General features: G+C 35.9%; 1 protein-coding gene across 12 annotated transcripts in view; it reads right to left on the reverse strand.

The window, feature by feature from the left end:
- PTK2 (protein tyrosine kinase 2) overlaps window positions 1–18,611 on the reverse strand; it is a 437,298-nt gene that overhangs the window by 199,560 nt on the left and 219,127 nt on the right. For all 12 annotated transcript variants that reach the window (XM_078153772.1, XM_078153765.1, XM_078153766.1 and 9 more), the window contains one exon: window positions 4,711–4,765. In XM_078153772.1, coding sequence (XP_078009898.1) covers window positions 4,711–4,765 — 55 coding nt within the window. The remainder of the gene's footprint in view (window positions 1–4,710; window positions 4,766–18,611) is intronic.

Below are 18,611 nucleotides of genomic sequence, written 5' to 3' on the forward strand. Positions count from 1 at the left end.
TCTAAGTAAAATGGAGATCAATAATAACATCCACCTCATAGGGATGCTGTGGGGATCATGTATGTAATCATGTGGAGATAATGTATGTAAAGAACTTTGTCAACCTTAAAGCACTATATAAACGATAAGCATTATCAATATTACTTTTGAAACCCAGTATCAGATTTTATATTTACTTCTGTTGAATCTGAATTTCACCTTACGAGTCAAAGGTTCTAGATTACTAGGATTATTTTGAATTTTCCCATTGAGTGAGTCGGAGCTGAATTTCCCACCCAGCTTTATATCTTCTGAAAATTGGATAGGTATGCCAAACATACCTTTTACTTAGGCATTGTTAAAAGTATTATATGCTAAAGATTACTGGGGCACTTCACTAATGACTGCCTTTAAAGCAGAAAATGAATCAATAAAGACTACTCACTGGGAACCAGTTTTGAATCAGTTTAATGATACTGTTGTCTAATCCTAATCTTGCCATTGTTTCCATAAGAACTACAATGCTTCCACAAAACCTAAGCCATTTATCACAGGTTCTCAAAGTGGGAGCTGGAACAATAGGGGTGGGGGGAAGGGCAGTAGTAGCCTTGAGTGCAATTGGGGGGCACTGAATAAAAATAAAGGGGTGGTGGAAGCATAAGGAAAGGGAAGATAAGAAAACTTTGAACAACTGTTTGTACATGTTTCATCAGTTGTGTAAGAAAGCTAAAATAGTTATTACATTATTTTCCAAATAAACACGCAAAATGCAACTTATAATGGATCGGTGGTCAAGTCTGCCAACAGGTCTTAACAAATAAGTGCTGGCAGGCAAGGGTGTCGTGTATTGTTGGGAAGTCCAGTACGCATTGGCAGGAATATGTGCGTGTAATGACTTGTTTACAATATGATACTATTCAGTTACATGATGCAGTACTGTGTCATCAAAATTTCAATGCAGGGAAAAACCCACAAAATAACAATAAATTCTTAAATTTAAGATGCAGCATTTAAAAATATTTTTCATTTTTTGGAAATGATGCAAATCTAAAAAAAAAAACCAATGAAGAAAGTAGATTTTCAGGGGGGTGCTGAATAATTTTATTTTTAAAAGGGAGTGGTAGGCCAAATAAGTTGGGAACCTCTAATCTATATCTATAGCATCCCCCCGATTATCTGTAACCCTGTCACAAAAAGAAATAAGGTTTGTCTGGAATGACCTGTTCTTAATGAAGTGATGCTGGCTCTTTGTGATCACAGCTTCCTTTTCTGGAATAATAATCCCTTTTAATCGTATATTGCAGATTTTTGGTAGGAATTAAAGTCAAACAATCTGGTCTTAAGTTTGCAGATTTTATCATAGGATCATAGAGTTAAGGCTGAAAGGTGTCTCAAAAGCCATTTAGTGCAATCCCCTGATTTTGTAGATGAGGAAACAGAGATGCTTATTCTGCCTTTTTTAAAAAAATAAAACAGATGACAATTACTTTTTATTAATAGGTCTCCACAACAGATAACTCCATTTCTTCTCCTCTCACTCTCTTCTTAACCTCTTACAATTTGGTTTCTCACCTCATCATTCTACCAAAATTGTGTTTTCCAAGTTACTAATAGTCATCTAACTGCCAAATCCAATGTCCTTTTCACAATTCTCATTCTTCATAACTTCTTTGCAGCCTCTGATATTGTTGATCACTCTCTTTTTGACACTATCTTCCTTCTAGGTTTTTGGGACATCACTCTCTCCTCTCAGACCACTCTTCATTATCTTTTGCTATATCTCCATCCAGTTCATGTCCTCTAACCAAGGGTGTCACAGGGCTATGTCTCTAGCCCTTTTCTCTTTTTCCTACAGTCTATTTTCTTGTTTATCTTATCAGCCCCTCATGGATTTAATTATCATACCTATGTTGACGATTTTCAAATCTTCCCATCTTGCCCTAAGCATTCAGGTCTCACATCTCCAACTGGATGTCTCATAGACATCTTAAACTTAACGTATTCAGAACTGAACTCATTATTTTTCCTACTGATCTTTTCCCCTTCCAAACTTCCCTATTACTATCTCAGGAAACACCATTCTCCTAGTCCTTCAGACTTGCAATTTAGACATCAGCCTCAACTCCTCACTATATTTCAACTCTCATATCCAATCAGTTATGTATCTCCTATTGTGCTACATCTTTTTAATATGCCTGTTTCTCCTCTGATATTGCCAGTACCCTGAAGCAGCCCTCATCACAGACAAATGAAATATCCTGCTGGTTGTCTGAATACCACAAGTTTTCGCCACTCTAATCCATCCTCCATTCAGCCATTAAGGTAATTTTCCTGAAGTATAGGTCCAAGAATCTTATCCATCTACTCAATATACTCCAGGGGCTCCCCATAACAAGATGAAACATAAAATGCTCTGTTTAGCATTCAAAGCCCTTCCTAACTTCTTCTCTCACCTTTTTACTCAATTTATGTATCACCTCCCCCCCATACTTTTCAGTCCAGTAACACTGGTCTTTCTGCTGTTCCATAGGCAAGATGTTCCGCCTCTCAGCATCACTTGGATCTGGACATTTTCTCTAGCTATCTCCCATGCCTAGAATGACCTCCCTCTTCATCTCAGCCTCTTGGCTTTCCGATTTCCTTCAGGTCACAATTAAAATCCTACCTTCTATAGGAGATCTTTCCAATCATCTAAATTCTAGTGCCTTAGCTTTGTTAATTCTTTCCAATGTATCCTGTAGATAGCTTGTTTGTAAATATCTGTTTGCTGTCTTCCTCATTAGCTTATGACCTCATTGATGGCAGCGACTATCTTTTACTCTTCTTTGTATCCTCAGAGGCTGGCACATAGTAGGTGATTGGCTATTGACTAATGGGAATATTGTGCTTCTCATGTGGATAGTTTATGGTAAATAACAATGCTGCCAGTCAAAATATTACTATTTCACCTGTTTTTTATGAGTCAACCTGATCCCAGTAGGGTAACCCATATTTTAGTTTTAGACGTCCTTGATAACTAGCATTTATATAGCCCTTTAAGGTTTGCAAAGCAATTTACAAGTGTTATCTCAATCTATCCTCATAACAACGCTGGGAGGTAGGTGCTATTATTATCCCTATTTTATAGATGAGAAAACTGAAGAAGATGGAAGTTAAATGACCTGCCCAGGGTTAAATTATCTGAGGCTAGATTTGAACTCAGGCCTCCCTAACTCCAGATCTAGTATTTTGGTCACTTTGCCACCTAGTTGCCTTAATGAGAGATTATTCTCATAAAAATGCTATAGCTATGAAAAAATAAGAATAAAGTGTCAGTAAGTACTACTACTCTCTGCCATCTTTTTTATTGGGAATAAGAAATACTGAGCTTTCTCTCATGTCTTCCATATCCTTCCATCATTCAGATAACTTGGGAATTCAAATCTTTAACGTATTCAAAATCTACATGGAAAAAAAATACTGTGTCGGGCATTCAAAGCCCTTCATAACGTACCTTCCCGTCTACTCTTCCAATTTACTAACACCTTTTACCCCGCCCCATTCACATCCCTTCAGTCCAGTGACATCAGCCTCCTGGTTGTTCCTCAAACAAGATACTCTGTCCTTCCAGCCTGGGTATTTTCTCTGGCTATCTCCCATGCCTGGAATGTTCTTCCTCCTCCGCTAAGACTACTGACCACCCCAATTTCCTTCAAATCTCAGCTAAAATTCTACCCTCTAAAGGAAGCCTTTACCAATTCTTCTTAATTCCAGTGCCTTCCTTCTCCTAATTACTTTCTATTTTTCCTATACGTAGCTTGTTTGTATATATTTGTTTAATTGCTGTCTCTCTCATTAGACTGGAGCTCCTTTAGGGAGGGGACTGTCATTCTTTCTTGGTATCAAAGGCAACAAAAGAAGAGAAGATCAGCTAGACTAGCTTAAAAATATACAAAGGACATCAGTCAGTCAGTAGACATTATTAAGCACCAATGTTGTGCCCTTCTTTTGTTGCCTTTGATGACATTTCTATTTTTTCACCCATCATTTGAGAGATGGTGAAGTTGAAGTCCAAATGTGGTGGTTCCACCAGTAATTGATGGAGGGAAGAATTTGTTACACAAAGAGTTACACAGTTTTTACATCTGTTTGTGTCATCTGTCCAGTTACATGCTTAAATAACCTTGAGATGACTTGGTTTAACAACAGTCTCTTTGTCAAGCTTTCTGCAAACTTGTTTTATCTCCAGTGCTTATTTTTGTTTTATGAGATCATTTTTATTGATGCCTTATCTTTTTAGTAGTATAATCTTTTTCTGAGATTTTGTGTACTCCATAGAATTCTTCCTTGTAAAAATTAAAAATAATAAAGCAAAACAGACTGAAAAAGGACCATATCACATAGTGTGAATAACAGTTCTCACCTGTAGGCCATCAACTCTCTTAATATGAATAGAGAAATGTGTTTCATCATCTGTTTTCCAGGACAAGTTGGGGTATGGGAATCAATCTGAGTTTGCTTACTTTGGAGGGCTATTTTAATCTCTATTTTTGTACTATATTCTAATCTATTATTTTAAGGAACAAAGCTGTACCTGTCTGTGTAAACACATTTAATACTTTTAAGTGAATAACTACCTTTATGACCATAAATAAAAACTAAGGTGGAAGTAATTATAATTTTTGCAAAGCATCTCACATTTAGGGAAATATGTTTGCCTGATTTGATTATGATAAAGGAGACTATAATTACCTTGACAGATTCCAGCAAACTCTTAGGAAAAAATCTCTTTAAACCAACATCCTTTCTGAAATACAAAAAGAAGTATATTAACAAATAACACTACCAGCTGAATGAATAAAATGAAAATCTTTCAAGGAAATTTGAACACATAGGTGCACATAAGGATAAAGGTACAATAAAATCTTGATTAAACAATATGTTAAGGGAATAGTAGATTCTGGTAAAGATTTCCAAGTTATGCAGAGAAAAAAGAAGTCTATAGGGTTGTGGAAATTACTTTGCTTCAACCTGCAATGAAATTCTTTCTAAAATGTATTATGGCATATGCTAGAAAATACTATGTGATCAATTCTTGATTCAATATCTTAGAATAAGATTCATCAACATAAATAGGATCCCAACTATACAATGACTTAGATGTAGCAGGCTAGATGGCACTAGCATATATTTTGCATGCTCTGAGAATCACAGATTTAGAGCTGAACAGAATCTCAAGAGAACGACTAAGGAGATGAAACAGGACTACAAATTCAGTGTATGCTCCATTATGTCACACTTGTTACTTAAGTAAAAATTCATTAAAAATATATATAACTTTTTAACATGAGCTTAGATCATAACATACGGTCAAGTAAAGATGATAAGATCTAGAGCTTAAAGATCATTAGATTTCCTTATTCTTCCAAAAACTCAGGCCAAAAAGGTTGGGTAATTAACAGCAACTTGTTCAAGGAATCAGTCAATTAGAAGTCATCTTTTCTATGAAATATGTGTGCGTGTATACATACCCACACACATATATACATATTCACAAACATATGTATATGTACACATATACATGCATATGTATATGATACACATATGCATGTGTGTATATATTCTCTGAAAGACATCTCTGTGATAAGTTGTCCTTTTTGCCAAAAAGTGGTCTTGATAACTTAAAAGGAAATAAAAATAGCAAAACTTGAATCATTTCTCTCCATGAAAAGTTGTGGTTAGAAAGCACGAACAATAACCATCACCACAGTAACAATAGCAATTACAACAAAGTAAATAAACTTTAAAATAGTTGTACATTATCTTACTTGATTCTATCAAACTATAAGGCTGATGCTGCTCAGCTAATAGCCACTAGATGGAACCTGTATGCAGGAAAGCAGAACTACTTCCTGTATTTGCTCTTTGCTGTTTTCCGATACCAGTAGGGATAGAAAAATGAACAGGTTATAGGAAAGTAAAATAAAAAGATAAAAGAATCATTGTCCCACTCTGTATTTACCTGCCTCTTCCACTGTGCTCTTTGTAATGCCTGCTCCATAGTTAACAAATTTGTTTTCATCTTAAACTTTTTCTTCATCTGGTACTCACTGAGAACTTGTTCCCTCCTGATGACAATGTATCCTTTGCCATCTTTTCTAGCACTACTTACACTTTCATTCATACTTCTTGTTTGTGTTAGGAGTGTTGAAATACTCTTTGCTTCCCACTGTCACATCCAGACTCTCCCTCTATCATCATTTATACACCTCTCCTTCCCTGAGATTCAAACTATTCAAATTTGCCATCTAATCCAGATACAGGTGGCTATTATTAATCAACCTCTAAGACACTCTTCTTCCTCAGTGAGTTCAGGGCCTACCTCACAGTCTTTCTCCAAAGTGTAACTCCTGCACTCATAGTAGGGGAATTCAAAATCAGTTTAAGGTGGAAGATCGTATATAAGGTAGTAGGAACTGAAGCTGAGGAAGGTTAGCGACTTGCCAAGTGTTACATGGATAGTAAGTGTTTGAGGAAGGCTTTGAACTTAGGTCTTCTTGATTCCAAGTCAAGCACTCTTACTCACTGTGCCATTCAGCTGCTTCCAAAACAGAATCCACCATGTCCTAATTGTCCTAATCTAAAACCTAAGTATGGAATAAAAGACTGATACATTGACGAACTTATTATCAGCAACTTCAATGAGTATGAGAATGACAAAAACTCTAACGATTTATGTAATAAAATAGCTCATTTTTCTGTAGCACCTTACTATTTTTAAACTGCTTTATATACAACATTCTCATGAGGTAGTTATTACAGGTATATCTGCATTTTTAAAATACACAAACTGAGGCTTAATGAGTTAAATGACTTCTTATTACATAGTAATGGCTAGCATCGTATAACATTTTAAGGTTTGAAAAGGGCTTTACATGTCTTGCCTCAGCTGGTGCTCACAACAATCCTATGAGACAGGTACTATTATTATTTCTTACACATGAGGAAAGAAAGTCTGAGGGAGACTAAATGACTAGCCTAGGGTCACACAGCTAGCAAGAGACAGATGTAGGATTTGAACTCAGGTATCCCTGACTCCAAGCCCCATGCTCTATCCCCTGTACCACCAGCTGCTGTGTCAGAGCACATTTTACAACTCAGAGTGCTGTTTCCATTATACCATAGTACTTTTTCAATGTATTTTTTTTTAAAAATTTAATTAGTTCATCCACACTATACTTGCATGTACAGATAGCTATACAATGTGTGAATGAGAAAATAGGTATAAACTACTTAATTAAGTAACCTGAAGATATGTAAAGATCCAATGACAGATCCAGGATTTTGACTCTTCTCTCAGTCAATCAACTTATCAATCCAGCCTAGGCGTGTGGCAGAGACTTTTTAGGATCTCAGAAAATCGCCTAAGGTGCCACATTCAAAGTGTTCAGTTGGTGCTTATTATAGATATCTAAATTAAAAGCCTCTCTCAGAAAACAAAACAAGGCACACATGGAACTGCCCTGTTTTTAATACAAGGTCACCTTCATCTCTACTTTAGCAAAGCATCTGGCAGTGTTTTATAACATACATTGTTCTTTTCAGTAGGTTAGCCATTGTAAAGGATAACCTTTCTTCGGGTCAGAGCAATGAAAAAAAAATCTGTATGTTCCCATCTCAGGAAACTCAACGCAATAAAACCTAAATGCACTAAACTGATAAGGAAAGAGATGATTATCCATGATAAAAAAAAATGTAAATCTTACTATAAAAAGAATCCAAAAACAGGGTTCATCTTTACAAAGCAAGCTACTGAATGCAATATAGCAATATTTTGCACATAATAGGTACTTTTTTAATGTCTGCCGAACTGAATTAATTTTACATATACCTTTTTACTAGATGAACTCTAAGAATCCTTTCTAGCCCCATATTCCTACAATCTTGTGAATAGTGGTAGACTAAACTTAGGAATGGTTGTGTCATTTCTCTCAGATTTCTCTCCTTCCCGCCACCATAAAAATGTTAGAAATGCAGACACAGACCTACCCATAAAATTAGATTTTTACCCATTTCTTTAAAAACTGCTCAAGCTCTTTCCACCATCTTGCAGCGCTGCCAACATGGAGCACATGAACGTCCTGGCAGATGTGCTCAAAAGCATCACCAATGCAGAAAAATGAGAAAAACACCAGGTTCTCATTAGGCCTTGCTCTAAAATAATTGTCCAGTTCTTAACTGTGATGATGAAGCATGGTTACATCGGCGAATTTGAGATCACTGATGATCACAGAACAGGAAAAACTGTTGTGAACCTCACAGGCAGATTAAACAAGTGTGGTGTGATTAGCCCCAGATTTGATGTTTAATTGAAAGATCTGGAAAAGTAGCAGAATAATCTGCTACCATCCCATCAGTTTGCATTCATTGTGCTTACCACCTCAGCTGGCATCATGGACCATGAGGAATCAAGACAAAAACACACAGGAGAAAAAATCCTGGGATTCTTTTTCCAAGGGTGTAAAACATACATAAATAAAAATGCTCCAATGGAAAAAAAAGACCAGCTCAAAATGATTACTTCTAAGTTCTAAGACTTCAAATCCCTTAAACTTCAAGCATCCATGAGCCTTAATTTGTCATGTAAAAGGTTCAGACTCTGGGAGCTGGACAGCTCCTATGGTATCATCATCATACGAAATTATACAATTAACATTTATATGCCATACTTCCCTATCTACTGAATCCTTCCCTGAAGCCTATAAACGCACCCAAATCTACCTCCATTTTAAAACAAAAAACATATAAAAACAAACCCTCTTATAACATGACTAATGTGAAAACAGGTTCAATATGAATGTATATGTAGAGTCTATATCAGATTGCACACTGTCAAGGTGGGGGGAGGGGAGAGATGGGGAGAAAATTTGGAACTCAAAATCTCATGGCGGTGAAAGTTGAAAACTAAAAATAAATAAATATTTTTTTAAAAAACCCTCACTTGATCTGACTATCCTTGCCAGCTATCATCCTATATTTCTCCTCAGTTAAATTCAGCAAAACTCCTTGAAACAGGCAGCTGGTGGCGCAGTGGATAGTGCATTGGCCCTGGAGTCAGGAGCACCTGATTTCAAATTCAGCTTCAGACACATAACACTCACTAGCTGTGTGACCCTGGGTAAGTCACTTAACCCCATTGCCTACCCAAAAAAAAGGCAAAAAACAAAAACAAAAAAAACCCTCCTTGAGGAAGCTGTCTATACTAGGTACCTCCACAAGCTCTTCTCTCACTTGGTTCTAGACTCACCATAATTTGGCTTCTGAACTTATCATTCAAATTATACTGTTGTCTCCAAAATCACCAATGGTTTCATAATTGTTAAACCTAATGCCCTTTCCTAATTCTTCATCCTTCTTGACCTCACTGCATCCTTTACTACTCTTGGTCACCCTATCCTTCTGCACACCGTCTCCTCTCTAGGTTTTCATGACACTACTCTCCTGATTCTCTCATCACACTGACCAATGATAGGTAACCCTTCCAAATTTGTATTCTGAGCCTATACAATATTTTCTGCTATTCTGCTTGCTGATCTCATCAACTCCCAAGAGTTCAATTATCATCTCTGCAGATGATTCCCTGATGTATATAACCAATCCTAACCTCTCTTCTGATCTCTAGTCTCACATCTTCAACTGACTTTTTAGATATCTCAAAATAGATACGCTATTGACATCTCAAACTCTACCTACCTAAAACAGAACTCACATCTTCAATTGTCTTTTAGACATCTCAAAATGGATGTTCTGTAGACATCTCAAATTCTACATGTCCAAAACAGAATTCATCACCTCTCCCCACAAACCCTACCTGTTACTAACTTACTAGTCAGGCTTGAAATCTCAGTGTGTCATCCTCAATTCCTCTCTTGTACTCACCTTCCGTATCTAATTAATTGCCAAGTTTTATCAATTCTGCTATTTCTTGTATACACTCCCTTCTACCCACACACAGAGCAAAATTTCTTGCTCTATTGTGCAATCTCAAGTCTCTCCCCAGACCAATAGATTTTATGCTGAGATGACAAAATCATTTTCCTAAAGTGTAGGCCTGACTCTGTGCCCCTTTCTCCAATTCCCTTTACTCTTACTACCTTTCCTCTCAGATTACCTTATATCATATATATGCATAGAGATATTTTGTGTACGTAGCCATTTGTTTGTTGTCTTCGCCATTAGAATGTGAGGTCCTTCAAGGCAAGAGCCACTTTCCCTAGGTCACAAGTGATTGGCACAGTGTCTGGCACATATTAAATCTGTAGTAATGTGTACTTACACGTAACATACCATTTTAAGACTCATAAAGTCTTTTCCATAAAACAATTTTGTGAAGCAGGTGTTCATAGCACACTATTATTATGCTCATTTAACAAATAAGGAAACTAAGGCTCAAAGTGGCATGCTTATCTCAGAGCCTAAGTAAGTTCAGAACATGTCAAAAACAGCCTGATGACTCCAGTTTCAATGCTGACAGGATAAGATGAGCTGCTGGAACACAAGATAAAGTTAGCAGCAAAAAGCTAGGGACTAGTTATGACACCTGATTGAGAGGGTCAAAGGAAGAGAGAAGTTCAGTGGCACCATAAGATACATCTAGCGAGGAGAGGCTAAGGTACAAGAGAATACATATCAAATGCAGTCAATAGCTCATTCAGAAAGGGCTATCACTGGCAGGTTAAGATTTCCCCAGCAAAGGACAGGACCTGTACGAAGTACTCAAGTGTGAACAGGAATGAAGAATAGATGGCAGTGATTCCAGTGGAAAAGTAGACATTTATGGCTTAAGCAGAATTGATGTCAATGTTAGGAAAAAAGTTTAGGCAGAAGGATTGATGATAAGGGAGGATTCCAGTGGAATGAACTAGGAAATACTGCTCAGATAGAAAGTGATGTCAGTGAGACAAAAGACTTTAAATAACAGAGAAGTAGGGGTAGTAGTAGCCTTTGTAAGTCAGGGAGTTGCTACTGTGTAAAGTCAGAAAACTCTCTCTACTTCTAAACAGAAGCTCTTTCTGCTACTAATCTCACAGGTCCTTTCCCTAACAAATCTTTTAAAAGACAAATTTCTCTAGGTTATAGCCAGACATGCTCTCTGATTATTCCTACTACAGTGTGTGTGTGCGTGTGTGTGTGTGTGTGTGTGTGTGTGTGAGGATGGGGTCCAGGCTGCATTTTTATACTTTTTTTTTAAGGCAATTGGGGTTAAGTAACTTGGCCAGCGTCACACAGCTAGTTAAGTGTCAAGTGTTTGGTCTGAGGCCGGATTTGAACTAAGGTCCTCCTGACTTCAGGGCTGGCGCTCTATTCACTGCACCATCTACTTGCCCCCATTTTTATACTTCTTTAACTCAAAAGGGGAAAATATCTTAAAACACCAAAGACTTTATTTGAAGCTAAGTATTTGTTTTAATTTCTCAGTATTCTTCTGTGACCCATCCCAAGTCATTTCTCTTTTACAAACTTAAGTAAATGTAGTCCTGAGACTTCTTTCTATACACTATTGCACTTTCTTATTTTGTTTCTGTCTCTGACATTCTTTGGTTATTTAAACTCTCTCATTCTTTCCAAGTTTCTAGACATTTCCACCAAAATGCCTTTCAAAATCTTACTTCTTTACAAGTTTACTGCCATCACACTATTGATATTAAGTCTTTACATACTGATTACAGAAATGAGAACTCCTCTCTTGATTTAGCCTGAATATGGAAAACCAATAACTACTGTCCATAACGCTTCCAACTGTGTATTTCCCTTTGCCTTTCATCCTTAAAATACACTTAGCCCCAACTGGTTAAATATAAAAGGCATACTTTCTCTTCATGTACCATTTTAATATTTCTAGTCTGTGTTATATATTTGTGTGTATATATGTATGTGTGCATACATATTAATATGGTTGTCAAATTAAGTTAATAAAATCTAAGAAAAGATCTCTATGAAGTTCTCCTCAAGGTTCACAAATGTGTATGCATCTAAGAGATTTTCCATGATGGAAAAAGGAATAGTATACTGGGGAGCAGGGAGGGAAACTAACTTAGTGTCAGAACACCCGGGTTCAAATTCTTGATTCTGTTCCTCACTCAGCATGGTCTAAGTAGAAAGAAGATTCCATTTGGCTCAGAGAACATGAGTTTGAATCCAAGCTTTATCACTTATTTCCCTGGGTGACCTTGGGCAATTCAACTTCTTAGAGCCTATTTCCTCATCTGTGAGAAAATGAGGGGGTTGGACTAAATGACTTCTAAGTCCCTTCCAGCTTTAAATCTGTGACCCTAAAACCATATGCATGTGTGACTTTGGGAAAGTCTTTACCAGTTATCAGAATAAAATTACAAGTTCTTCAGTCTAAAATTAAAGGCCCTTCACAATTTGGTGCTAACTTCCCTTAGAAGTTTTATCTTATACCTTTGCGTCATGTTAGGTTACACACACACACACACATACACACACACACGTATGTATAACAATGTGTAGATATGCAAATGTATATATTCACTGTAAACTAGACTATTCACCCTTCACTAAAGACGTCTTTGATTCTCTCTCCTTCATGACTCTGCACATTGTTTTACCTTCTGCCTAAAATCAGCCACCTCAATCTTTACCAGCTAAAAATAACAGCAACCTTTCAAGACCCATTTCACATTTTATCTCCTCCAACACTGTCATTCATGAAAATATTTCCCTCCTGCACCCTCAGACAGCACTTTGTATCTCAATAAGGTCCAGGAAGATTAAATGATGTCTCTTCCTTTTCTAATTCCAAAGTGAAATTTTTAAAGGTACATTTTTTTTGGGAAACTCTCCTCAAACTGCTTTAAGACTTGGCTCTCAGTATAATTAGAGCTTGCTGGTAAAAGAGGAAACAGGCCTTTTGGTTATCTCTAGAGTACACAACGAGGACAAATTGGGGGCGGGGTTTACAGGGAGGCAGATTTGGGGGCCAAAATAGAAATTCCTAACAATCAGACCTGATCAACAAAGAAATTTGCTGTTTTGGAAAGCAGTATGCTTCATGTTACCACCAGTGTTCAAGCAGAGGTTGAATAACCCTTTGTAAAAGATTATATTGACACGATTGCTGAATTAGGATGGTAGATATATTATAATATATTTTAAAGCCTCTTTCAAGAAAGAGACTATGGACTATATTTAAGTTTGAATTATTTGTATTTGTGCTACAAAAAAGACAGAAAATTTCATGAAAGTAGAAATTGTGCAATTGTAAATATTTGTAAATAGGAAACATTTACTGTTTGTTGAATGAATGAATAAACTTCAAACCTAGTTTTTCAGCTGTACTGTCATTAGGGAAGAAGAAACACTAAAGTAATATAAAACTTCAAAGAATATTTAATCATCCAGTGAATTAACTTATGATATAAAGCAACTCAACGAAGAAATGATCAGAATATTAAAAATTAAGGTTGTATAATATAGCTTCAAAAGTTGAGAGGAATAAATTTAAAGCAATCTTCTTTTTACAATCTGAAAATGATCAGTAAACTAACACTACCATTGCTGTATTAGTTTGGTTTCTTTCTCCATCAAGAATTCAATCTTTGAAGACTAACAACAAAAGATCCTGAATGATCTGCCTTTATTTGGAAGTTGGCCTTCTATCCCAGTGCCTCAACTCCACAATTCCCAAAACTGCAACTGATGTGTCTGCTTTATTTTTAGCCTAAGGCTTCTATAACACTGTATATTCTCCTCAAGGAATATAGCCCTGAAACTAATATCCCTAAGGTATAATTCTGATCTACCTACACAGTAAGTAAAGAGAGGTCCTGTTTAAGTTGAGAAGATAAAATCAAGTCACTGGTTAATAGCTTTAACGAAATGATTCATTTATGCTTAGAATCTCAGTTTTCTCATTTATGAAATGGAAACTTAACATCTGTCCTGCTTATCTCAATAAGATAATGAACTTCAAGGAAGTTTCAAACTATAAATAACAATAATAAATATAAGGGCTCATGACTATTATGAAAACAGATTCTTATAAGTGGAAAGGATGTAAAATGTCATCTAAATCAGCAAAAACCTCAACAGGAATCCCTTTACCACAGAGGTTTCGAACTGGCAGTGGCACCTGAACCAGATTAAAATTTATCTGGGAAATACTTAATGGAATAAATAAAAACACAATAGTAAATAGATAATGTTACTATGTAGTTTTCTAAAGCAACACAGAGCTTGCAGGAATCCTTATGTATGGTTTTCTGAGTTTAACACCAGTGTTCTACAAACAGCCAATCAACTGTCCCTGATGAGTAGTATTTACCTTCTATTTAGAAGATAATAATAGTATCTATCAGGGGTGCTGTGAAGATCAAATCAGATAATATATATTAAGTGGTCCATAAAGCATAACATACTAAATGCTAGCTATCATTAACGATTATTATTATTATTATTATTATTATTATTATTATTGTTATCAGATCTCCAATGATGTGGAACCTAATTTTTCCATAGTTCAAGGACCTGTTGTTCCATCACAGTAGATACTCCATTCACTGATACTGACCTCAATTCTCTATAGAAAATGTTTGAGAGTTGCTGTGGATTAAGACTTCATTACCTATAGCCAAACTAATGATGAGCTTCTATGAAATTAGATTGATCTTTGGTTCAAGCACAAAGTCTATATGGGCAGAACTGGACTAAAAACTTTTACTATTTGATACGATATGTGATAGCTTGGCCCCACTGGAACAAGAGATTCTTTGAGAATCTAGCATCATCTTGACACCATAATAATGCATCAAAATAAAACCTTAGTAGATGGAGAAACCCACTACATTCTAAGCATTAATATTCCAAGTGTTTATAAAGAAGGTATTTTGGGTTAGGGTTAGACAGTGTTTCTTATTTCTTTGCTCAAAACACTACCTATTTATCTTTTTGCCACAGATTTTAAATTTAAGAAAATATGTAGACAGTAAAGCTTAGGTGGCTCTATTCCATTAGTCTGAGAGTTGTGACACAATTTTTTAAAATTTGTCAACTGCATCTCCAGGATCATAAGAATTCACAATAATTTTTAAAAATATAAGACCATATGGTTAAGGAGCTAAACAATCTTGAATTAAGTAAATCAACAACAAATATTATTACAATTATATGCACATTCATTATCAATTTGAAGATAGTAAAAATATACAAATAGCACTTTATGTTATTCATACTACATTCATATAATTATTTTATAAGCATTTATTAAGCACTATGGACCCATCCTCATGCAAGATACTGGGGATACAAAGAGAAAAGCAAAAACCCTGGTATACTAGAGCTTATATACAAACAAGACAACACATTCATGTACAAATATTAACAAAACAGATACAAAATGAGTGAACTTTATATTACAATAACTGGAATACATGCTTTATCTCCTTTATTTGATTATAAAATCCTTGAGAATGGATGTCTTACTCTCCTATATTATCTACCACAATTTGTCACAGTGACTGTATTAAACATACTAGGCACTCAAAAATTTTTTTCAAATAAGCAATTTGCATAAAACAGTTTACAAAGCTTCCAAATTTGAAGCAGTGGTGTAGTATAGAAAGAGCAATAGATGTAGACAAGAGACCTGAATTAAAATGTTGGCTTAATGATGACTAGCTCAATGAAAAGCAGCATTCGATTCTGTCAATGATTCTGTCCTCCTGGATATTCTTTTCTCTGGGTTTTTGCAACATTGTTCTCTTTCAGTTCCCCTGTCTTGGAAAGTTCCTAATGAATTTCCTTTGCTGGATCATCGATCCTATTCTTTCCACTTAATTCTTTCTATACCCCAAAACTCTATTCATTTGCCTCTCTACACTCTCTTTCAGTGACCTGAGGAGCTCACACATGGGTTCTATTGCTACCTACCTATACACAGTAGATAACTCCCAGATTTACATGTGTAGGCCTCCTTTCTTTCTTGAACTCTACACCCCCATACCAACTGGAAAATTTTGAATTAGATGAACTAGATTCCTATAGGCATTTCAAATTCAATATGCCCAAAACAGAACTCATTATCTATCCCCCCTCTCCCCAAATCAACCCTATTCCAAATTTACTTAATTCTGCTGAATCCTTCTAGTCACATAATGTAGCAGGCTTGGAAGCATCTTTGACTCCTCATTCTCTTTACTCCTAAATACACAATTAATAGCCAAGTCTCATCACTGTTATCTGTACAATATCCCTTGCATTTCTTACACAGCCAAAATCCTACTTCAGGACCTCACTGTCTCCCATCTGAGCAGCACCCTAAACCATGGGTTTCTGACCTCAAATTGATTCTCTTTTCCAATTTATTCTTCACACAGGTGACATAGTGATATTTCATAAAACAGGTCTAATTCTATCACTTTCTTGTTCATTAATTCCAGTGGGCTTCCTGTGACCTTTAGCATCAATAAAAACTTCTCTCTTTGGCATCTTAAACTTTACAACCTGGTCCCAGCCTCATTTCTATTTTATGGTCTTTCCCACACTCTGTGGTTCAGTCAAACTGGCCTATTTGCTACACTGTATAAAAATATTTTGACAGCTGAATGGAAGACACACTGGAATAGGGTAAGATTTGAGGTAGAGAGACCAACCAGGAGATTATGGCAATAACTGAGGCAAGAGATGAGGACCTGCATTTAGCTGGTATTTGTGAGAGTAGAGAGAAAGGGACATATATAAGAGATGTGAAGGTAAAGGTCAAAAGATTTGGAAATAAACTGGGTATTTAGGATGAGTGTAAGTGAGGATTTGAGAATTACAATGTGGATGGATGGAAAGACAGTGGTGCTTTGAAAGAAAAGTACTGAATTACAAAACATAAATCCTCTGGCATTTTGATTCTAACAGTAATACTTACCTGGAAACGGTGATAGGTGCTAATATCCCCATTTGTCTTCATTTTCTTTTCTATTCTCCCTTAAGTCCTACCCATATCCCTGTAATTTCTGGATTAACTCAAAATACATCCAAACTTAAATATAATTTTTGACGAGGAGTGGGGAGTAGATTAGAACTCCAAAGAATCATTGACCTAATACTGATTTTCAGATTTTATACAATTCCCCATGTGATCCCTTCAAGGACTACTTAAGTAAATTACATCCATGGGTTCTTCAGCCTTACAAAATCCTTCATAGTTATTAGGGGGCAGCTAGATGAGACAGTGAATAGAGCGCTGGGCCGGAGTTAGGAAGATTCATCTTTCTGAGTTTAAATCTAGCCTCAGACATTCACGAACTGTGGGACCCTGGGCAAGTCACTTAAACCTGTTTCCTCAGTTTTCTCATCAGTAAAATGAGCTGGAGAAAGATACAGCAAACTACTCCAGTATCTTTGCCAAGAAAACTCTAAATGGGGTCAAAAAGAGTCAGACACAACTGAAAAATGACAACAACATAGTTATTATTCTATTTTCTTATTTGACTACCATTTTTTTAAAAAAGACTCCAGTTGTCCACACTGACTACCTATGTCACCTTGTGAAATTCATTTAATTGTGTTCCATAAGATCAAAGGTTAGAAAATACTGGAATAATAAGAACTACATACCTACTACACATGGCTGTTGTTAGGATCAAATGAGATAATAGATACACTTTGTAAATATAAAGCACTCTATAAAAGTGAACTATTAGAATTATAGTAATTATGAAAGACTGTTAAATTTAGAAAATCACTTGGTGCCCTTCTTCCCACCTGGTGGTGTTTCTTTACACTTATCATTCTTTTTCCTCCTTAATGGATAAATTATTCTTTATATTCCCATACTTTCAAATGCCTTTCCTCGCTGCTAAAAGAAAAAAAAATATGGTAATATATTATTACCAGCGGATAGCATCTCTTTTAGAGGGAGTTTCTTCCTTTGTCTCCTCTAGACCAATTCTATTCATAGTACACTTGGCTTTCTTTTCCCACTTCATTCCCCAAATGCATAACCTATATTTTCTGACACTGAATTTAATTTCTCAATTATCTCCTTGTTTTCTAATCTTGGCATCACATACAGATTTGGTTGGATGCCATTCAAATCACTTCACTTTCCAAATCACTGAAATAGGATAGGCACTTAAAGTGAGCCCTGGAGAAGTATCAAATTTCTTATTCTCCTACAAGAGGATTTGTTGCCATTTGCTATAACTCTGCCAGACAATTCATAATCCAGGTCATTAACCTAACACTGCTTTTTGGATTTCACACAGCAACTCCCCATGTGATCTCTTCAAAGACGACTTTAAGTAAATTACATCCATGGGTTCTCACAGTGTCCCTCATAGTTATTATCCTATTTTCTGATTCGAATGTTACTGATTTCATATTAGATAATCCATATTTTCTTTTCTCATTTTGTTTTCATTTACAGATGGGAATATTTGTTCTTTTTCTTTGAAAGTATTCCACTGGGTATTCCAACTGGGTATATCCTTTGCTGGTTTCTGATTCTACTTATCTATATACTTGAAGAAGAAAGAAAGGTGTAAAAGTTTTTAAGCCTGTTAGGATTCTAATAAAAAACGGAACATATTAATTTATCAGACGTGTTAAGAGTCTATTTCAGATTGAACAATGAGATT

The sequence above is a fragment of the Phascolarctos cinereus genome, unplaced genomic scaffold (genome assembly GCF_003287225.1).
Source record: "Phascolarctos cinereus isolate Bilbo 61053 unplaced genomic scaffold, phaCin_HiC Scaffold_4;HRSCAF=312, whole genome shotgun sequence".
NCBI lineage: Eukaryota > Metazoa > Chordata > Mammalia > Diprotodontia > Phascolarctidae > Phascolarctos > Phascolarctos cinereus.